Genomic DNA, 8023 nt, shown 5'->3' with positions numbered 1-8023 from the left:
GAAGAAACCAAGATGGTGATGGAAGAAACCAAGATGGTGATGACCAGAAACCAAGATGGCGAAGGCCAGAAACCAAGATGGCGAAGGCCAGAATCCAAGATGGCATTTATCCAAGCATTTATTTCCGTAGGAATAGATACGAACAGTGTTTGAGAACATATCTAACACATTTAAGGTACTTTCCAGTTTACGATGCAGGACTTTTACACGTTCATTTTACTTAAAATAACTCAGCACTTCTTCCATCTGTTCATCTTGGGGACTCATTAATTTAATAAAAAGTAGAATGCACCTTTAAAAAAGTACTTTGATGAAAGAGGACTAAGTCCGACAGCAACTGTCCTTGGCGTATAAAACATTCCAGCCTTTTTTTTCTAGCTCCAAAACAGCATCACCCAGCTGCAGCTGAGCCCTTCCCCCTTTTTCACACTATCTTGGAGCAGATAATTGGTTTTTTTCTGGTTAAGTTTCTGGGTTTACAAATAGTGAAAGAGTCGAGGCTGGGAGGGCAGAAGGAGCTGAGAACCCAAAACATCCACGAGCCACAAAGTTCTATCCTTTCTTTCTAGAAGCATCTCCAAGAGGTCCGTTTGGTAGACACGTTGCTGGTGTTGCGGCACAAAGAGAAGGAACCTGCCATGTCTCTGACGGGTGAAGTGTGCGTGGTGACGGGAGCCGGTGGATTCCTGGGAAAGAGGCTGCTGAGGCTGCTGCTGGAGGAGGAGAACACGGCTGAGATCCGACTGCTGGACACACGAGTGCAGCCACAACTGTTAGAGTCTCTGGAGGGTACGAATCGGCCTTTTTATTACGCGTTCACATACATTTCATTCACCATGGAAATAGAAACAGATCAAGGGGAACTATTTTGAATTGCAACTAACTCTTTCTTTTCTTTAAAGATGTTCAGCCGTTCCTTCCAGGAAAAGAAGTGCAGCTTTCTCTAATTTCATGAACATGATAGTCAAGTATAAATATATATATATATATATATATATATATATATATATATATATGTAGTATTTATTCTTAAGGCTTTAGTGACAACTAACACTGATGAAACTGATTTTTTTTAATCGGGAAAGCTTTGCCAATATTTACAACCCACTTAAATATATATAAATATATATATATACATATATATAAATATATATATGTATATATATATACATATATATATATATATATATATATATATATATATATATATATATATATATATAATTAGGCAACAATTACAGATTCATAATGTAAAAGTGATTATTGGCTTTTCTTGCCCTGAAATTAATTATTTGTATTACTTATTTAACACAAATTTAACCCTTGGGCCTCAATTTAAAAAAGAATTGCTCTTTAATGATCAACATGTCAAAGAGGTAATTAAAAATTCCATTAAATTATTCATTATTATTTTACCCTTTCAGAGCACTTTTACTACTACACTGCAATCTGATTATTTCTATATACTAAATGCTTTAGGTTTATTTTTGGATATATCAAAGATGACCAACAATTTTAACCACTGCAGTGCTCCACAGTGCAGCAATGCCCCTAGTGGACAACAGGAGAATAGCACGTATTAGCCCCATTGGGCAAAAATGGCACAAACTGGTGAAAAGTTACAATACTACAATAGTTCAATTTAGATGTTAGGGCTGGAGATTGAAAGTCTCATATCGTAAAAAAGAAAAATCTGGATTTTATGCTGCAATGGCTCAAACATTTTGATTTTAATGGGTTTAATGGGTTTGTATTTTTCTTTTTCCTTCTTATTACAGTGCTTACTGTTGACTCGGGGAGCCCTGCACAATGTGTCTGGACTGTTGGTCTGGGTGCAAATGGCAAATAAAAACCTTGAATCCTTGAATCCTTTTAATTGGGACATTTTTGTCCTCAAGGGTCTGAGTTGGTCTTTCTATTTTAACTCCAGTTTATTATAAACTTATGAAAAGAGCTGAGCTTCAACTCCCAAAACACACGCTTGACCAAATGTTTATTGCCAGTTACGTTTAACATATGAGGAATTTGACTATAACAATAAACATAGACATAGAAGAAAACAATTAAAATATTAAAATATAATAAAAACAATTACGTCAAAAAATGTCCCTCGTGATGCACAAGAGTTAAAGATAAAACACACGTGAAAATACTGTATCCCACAACCAAACAACCAGATCTCATCTGGTGGTAATCGATGAGTCTCTTGTGGTTTCAGACTGCAGAGGCGACACTGAGCTGAGTGTTTTCGAGGGCGACATCAGAGACGCTGAATTCCTGAAGAGAAGCTGTCGGGGCGCGTCCATCGTCTTCCACATCGCGGCCATCATCGACGTGAAGGACGCGGTGGAGTACAGCGAGATACACGGGGTCAATGTCAAAGGTGAGGTCGCCCCTTCAAGGCACCGAGAGGTCGAGCGAAGGCTCTGAATCGGTTCCACTTCAAAGGACTCTGTGGCTTCTAATCATATTTCATTAGTCTTTATGGGTCCGTGTGAGAAATAACAATGTAAAGTAACAACGTAATGAAGAAGGGCCCTCAGGGGACACTTTCTATGTAACGTTGCTAAAGTGTAAAGTCAGTGTTGACCTTTGACCTCACAAAGGACCCAGACAGCGGTCTCCTGAGTGAAAGTCTGCCCTTTGTGGACTTCCTCGCTTGATACACTCGTTCATATAACGCGTAACTTTCAATAAAGGCCACTCAATAAACTACGACACTTTTCTTCTCCTTACAGATTTGTATTTATTGAATTTAGTTCTAAATTATTGACTTTCACTGACATTCTATTCACAATCTCTAGAAAATTATCGAGCAGAACAATTTTGAGTGCAGCATCTCTCATTGAATCCGTTTCTCCTCCTCCGGACAGCGAGTACGATCTCCTCTAACTTTGCTTTGCAGGAACGCAGCTGCTTCTGGAGGCTTGCATCCAGGAGAACGTGGCGTCCTTCATCTACACCAGCACCATCGAGGTGATGGGACCGAACCCGCAGGGGGAACCCGTCGTCAACGGCAACGAGGACATGGCGTACGAGTGCGCTCTGAAGTTCGCCTACAGCAAGACCAAGAAGGAGGCCGAGCAGAGGACCCTGCAGGCCCACGGTGAGGTGCTCCAGAACGGAGGCCGCCTGGCCACGTGTGCCCTCCGGCCCATGTACATCTACGGGGAGGGCTGCCGCTTCCTGCTGGGCCACATGGGCGACGGGATCCGAAACAAGGACGTCCTGTATCGCATGTCCCGACCGGAGGCCCGGGTGAATCCCGTGTACGTGGGCAACGTTGCCTCGGGCCACCTCCAAGCGGCTCGCGCCCTCAAAGATCCCCAAAAAAGAAGCGCCGCCGGAGGAAAGTTTTACTTCATTTCCGACGACACGCCACACGTGAGCTACTCGGACTTCAACCACGTCTTGATGTCGCCCCTGGGCTTCGACATTCAGAAGGATCTCATGTACCCGCTCTGGCTGTTGTACACCGTCTGCTTCCTCATGGCGATGCTGTGCACGATGGTGCGGCCTCTGGTGCGCGTCGTGCCGCCGCTGAACCGGCAGCTGGTCACCATGTTGAACACGCCGTTCAGCTTCTCCTATCAGAGGGCCAAGAGGGACCTGGGATACGCCCCCAGGTACACCTGGGAGGAGGCGCGCCGACGCACCACCGGGTGGCTGGCGTCAGAGCTGCCGACGGAGAGGGAGAAAATAAGAGCGAAATGAGAGGCGTTTAAACATCGTGGGTTTGGGTACGCGTGTGTTATAATGCATCATGACGCCATCGTACTGCAAAAGAGTTTTATTGGCGGTGAATGTGAAGCACGCAGCCAAAAACATGCCCATCATCACTTCAAAGGCACCATTTACTATGTCTATGTTATAGCATCGTTCTAATTAATCTAATAAGTTTAACACGTGATTGTGTTTATTTAGTTTGTCTGATATTACTTAAGGTACAGTAAGAAGTGTTAACTTTAAGTTCAGATCTTGTAGCTTTGACTCACCTGTTGTTTCTGTACTGGATGGCAATATGTTGTGTGTGTGTGTGTACTAATAAAGTTCATAGTGAGAAAAAAAACATACGCATCGTACATTTTCATTTATAGTTGATCTCATTTAAATTTAACATTTTTCTTGACAGACTTTTTAGAAGGGTCAACTTTCAGGGTCAACGTCAGGTGGAGCAACGTGGTGGGTGAGTGCGTGTGCACCTCTGTGTCCGTCCACGGGGAATCTCTCGTTCTGCTGCTGCAAACTGCAGAATATTTTGGTTATTGGTCACTTTCCTCAAAAACACCTTTTTATTGCTCGTTTTATACTTACATTAAATGTCGCAATCGCACAGCTGAGAGCACCGTTAACTCCCACGTCTAACGGTGTGTGTTTGGTTCACGGCTAACGGTGTGTGTTTGGTTCACGGCCAACGGTGTGTGTTTGGCTAACGGCTAACGGTGTGTGTTTGGCTAACAGTGTGTGTTTGGTTCACGGCTAACGGTGTGTGTTTGGTTCACGGCTAACGGTGTGTGTTTGGTTCACGGCTAACGGTGTGTATTTGGCTCACGGCTAACGGTGTGTGTTTGGCTAACGGCTAACGGTGTGTGTTTGGCTAACAGTGTGTGTTTGGTTCACGGCTAACGGTGTGTGTTTGATTCACGGCTAACGGTGTGTGTTTGGCTCACGGCTAACGGTGTGTGTTTGATTCACGGCTAACGGTGTGTGTTTGGCTCACGGCTAACGGTGTGTGTTTGGCTAACAGTGTGTGTTTGGTTCACGGCTAACGGTGTGTGTTTGATTCACGGCTAACGGTGTGTGTTTGGCTCACGGCTAACGGTGTGTGTTTGATTCACGGCTAACGGTGTGTGTTTGACTCACGGCTAACGGTGTGTGTTTGGCTCACGGCTAACGGTGTGTGTTTGGCTCACGGCTAACGGTGTGTGTTTGATTCACGGCTAACGGTGTGTGTTTGGCTGACGGCTAACGGTGTGTGTGTTTGGTTCACGGCTAACGGTGTGTGTTTGGCTCACGGCTAACGGTGTGTGTTTGGTTCACGGCTAACGGAACTATCAATGTTTTTTGGGGGTATTTGACAAGATTGCATGTCTTATACAACATCCTCGTGCCGATCTGCTGCATACACCGCAGAGTCTACGGAGCCCATTGGTAGACAGCGAGTTGTGGGTCGTATTCATTCCATCAGTTCTATCAGAGCACCTTTCTCTTTACAGATTATGGTTTTCATCTGAGCTCTTAATTACAATTGAGCCCTAAATCACTTTGTGACGCAACACTTACCCGTGACCCATTTTCCTTTGGGAAGGATTTACATTTTTTTGTCGTCTAATTACGACTTTAAACTGAGCGGCAAGAACCAGTCCAACCACAACGGTGTGTTCACAACAATAATCCCTCTGAGCATTGATTACATACAAAAATGTTGCGAAATTGAATCAGCTAATGATTGATTTCTCTCAGACACAACAGCCACCACTTTCTATGACTCGCACACATTCACACACAAACCGGTGGGCCGCCGGGCCAGAGTCCAGCATCTCTAACAAACAGCCATTGAAGCCCAATGAGGTCATGGCTTCACTATAAACACAGTCTGGGAAGAAAAGGAAAGAGAGAACACCCCCGCCGACAAATGAAACCAGTAAAAAGGACGTTCCTGTTTTAAAGTAGAGCCCCGCAACAATAAATGAGGAACGTTTCGTACGGACTCGTGCTCCATGCCAGCTAAAGCCGGAGTGGTCGTCCCAGAGTTGCGACACAGAGCCGGGGCTTTTCTCTCAAGCCCAAAGCTGACCTCCGCCTGCCAGTCTGGGGCTGACCACGAATAAATCTCCATTCACGTCGAAGGCTGGACAGAAAATGCCTCGGGGACACAAGCCGGTCCTCATCTGGGTCCTGGTGTTCTTCACGTCGCTGGTGCTGGGTAAGAGAAGGCCCTCGTCACGGGAGCCTGGTTCTTTGTGTTCTGCATCACGTTGTTTTCTTTTGTTTGTTATGCAATGAGCTTTTTAAAACTGGAATACATCGTGCTGTACGTTGTGTGTGCTATTCAGCTTTGTGGGGAGAAAAAGACCTTTTGTACACATTGTACATTTATATTTATACCTGGTTTAATAATGAATTCAACTGCATGTCAAATGGTACATTTTTGTAGTTTCGGCTGCAGTACTTTGTGTGTTTGATACACATCGTAAAACTGCATCAAGTAAATGAAATTAGGACCTTGTAATCTAAAAAGCTTTTTGAAATATGAAACGATAAGGTTTTGTATGTTGACAATCAAATGACTGCTTATAAATCCCTTCGACATAATTCAACTTAATGCGTCAGTCGGCGTTTCATTTTTCATGTATATTTAAATGTGTTTTTTTAATGGGAGGAAGAGTTTGCGGGTTATCCCTTTAGATAAATAACATTTTGATCTGGCGTCATCGAGTGTCAAATACATAACTCGTTGTAACCTTGTGTTTCCTTGGTCGGCACCGTCCCTCTCAGGTACCGAGGACGGGCCGACGGGCGGCGGGTGCCCCGACCTCAACAACACCACCTGGCTGGAGTACCGGCAGCAGAGAGTCAAGCTGCAGGTTCAGTACCTGCTGCTGACGCGGGGAAACGTGGACTGTGCACAGGCGTTCACCCACGAGTCTCTCAGGGACGCGCAGCAGCCGTCCTACTTCAACGCCTCGCGGCCGACCAAGGTCATCGTCCACGGGTACAGGTGAGGAGAGAACCCTCAGGAACCTTAAGGAACCTTTCTGCCCAATGAACCTGAATTAGCTCAGCTAGTCATCGTGACATCACACGTTGGTTTGTGGACGTTTTGAAGCCTCGAGTTCGGAGATTTCGCCGTCGCCATCTTGGATTGGAACCATCGCCATGTTGGGTTTTTTGCAACCAGTGAAAGGAATTCACCATATTTGTAATGTGAAAAGTGACGTAGAGACGCCGTATACGTCTCTGGTGTCGACCTGTCAATCACCTTGTAGCCCCGCCCTAAAGCATCCCCTGCTTTATGGTCTGTCTGACTCTAAATGACCATAATTCACTAAATGAACATCACGCTGTATTGAAGAAGACTTGAAACTAGAGATTGAGACCAAAAACTAATGTTTACAATGTTTACTGAGGGAATACATCAAGAGAGTATTTGGTTTAAATGGATATTAAAAACTCAACAACCAACATCTCCCCCCCCCCAGGACGATTGGCAGTAAGCCGTCCTGGGTGAAGCAGCTGGCCCGCGCCCTGCTGGGGGCGGAGGATGTGAACGTGGTGGTGGTGGACTGGGTCTACGGCGCCTCCTTCGCCTACAACCTGGCGGTGGAGAACTACAAGGAGGTGGCTCTGCAGATCTCGGTGCTCATCAATCAGCTGCACGTGAGAGAAGCACGAACGTTAATAATCTGCTTTTGTTTTCATTCATTTAAATAAAGCGCTGAGGGTCCAATTAAATAATTTACTAAATGAACATCACGCTGTATTGAAGAAGACTTGAAACTAGAGATTGAGACCAAAAACTAATGTTTACAATGTTTACTGAGGGAATACATCAAGAGAAGTAGTCATTTATATAGACTTCTATACAACCAGAGGAGTCGCCCCCTGGTGGTCAGGAGAGAGAATGCAGCTTTAACACACGAAGCATGGACTTCTATACAACCAAAGGAGTCGCCCCCTGGTGGTCAGGAGAGAGAATGCCGCTTTAACACATGAAGCATAGACTTCTATACAACCAGAGGAGTCGCCCCCTGGTGGTCAGGAGAGAGAATGCAGCTTTAACACATGAAGCATAGACTTCTATACAACCAAAAGGAGTCGCCCCCTGGTGGTCAGGAGAGAGAATGCAGCTTTAACACACGAAGCATGGACTTCTATACAACCAGAGGAGTCGCCCCCTGGTGGTCAGGAGAGAGAATGCAGCTTTAACACACGAAGCATAGACTTCTATACAACCAGAGGAGTCGCCCCCTGGTGGTCAGGAGAGAGAATGCAGCTTTAACACATGAAGCATAGACTTCTA

The 8023-nt window shown here is 44.9% G+C and overlaps 2 protein-coding genes across 2 annotated transcripts in view; both read left to right on the top strand.

The window, feature by feature from the left end:
- Window positions 1–432: 432 nt before the first annotated feature.
- Window positions 433–4062, top strand: hsd3b1 (hydroxy-delta-5-steroid dehydrogenase, 3 beta- and steroid delta-isomerase 1). Its single transcript, XM_034561607.1, has 3 exons — window positions 433–789; window positions 2219–2383; window positions 2906–4062. Exons 1-3 carry the CDS (start codon window positions 639–641, stop codon window positions 3712–3714), a joined length of 1125 nt encoding a protein of 374 aa, XP_034417498.1. The 5' UTR covers window positions 433–638; the 3' UTR covers window positions 3715–4062.
- Window positions 4063–5686: 1624 nt separating this feature from the next.
- Window positions 5687–8023, top strand: part of pla1a (phospholipase A1 member A) — a 12598-nt gene continuing 10261 nt past the window's right edge. The window contains exons 1-3 of the mRNA XM_034561949.1: window positions 5687–5926; window positions 6499–6721; window positions 7203–7380. Coding sequence (XP_034417840.1) covers window positions 5863–5926; window positions 6499–6721; window positions 7203–7380 — 465 coding nt within the window. The 5' untranslated portion in view covers window positions 5687–5862. The remainder of the gene's footprint in view (window positions 5927–6498; window positions 6722–7202; window positions 7381–8023) is intronic.

The sequence above is a fragment of the Cyclopterus lumpus genome, chromosome 21 (genome assembly GCF_009769545.1).
Source record: "Cyclopterus lumpus isolate fCycLum1 chromosome 21, fCycLum1.pri, whole genome shotgun sequence".
Taxonomy (NCBI): domain Eukaryota; kingdom Metazoa; phylum Chordata; class Actinopteri; order Perciformes; family Cyclopteridae; genus Cyclopterus; species Cyclopterus lumpus.
Note: the sequence above shows the minus strand (reverse complement) of the source record. Positions and strands in the feature narration are given on the sequence as shown.

Bases quoted from the DNA above. Each gene is read 5' to 3' on its own strand.
- hsd3b1 (XM_034561607.1), top strand. From the start codon at position 639: ATGTCTCTGACGGGTGAAGTGTGCGTGGTGACGGGAGCCGGTGGATTC. The intron at 790-2,218 runs GTACGAATCGGC...TTGTGGTTTCAG, and splicing joins ACTGTTAGAGTCTCTGGAGG to ACTGCAGAGGCGACACTGAG. The intron at 2,384-2,905 runs GTGAGGTCGCCC...TTTGCTTTGCAG, and splicing joins ACACGGGGTCAATGTCAAAG to GAACGCAGCTGCTTCTGGAG.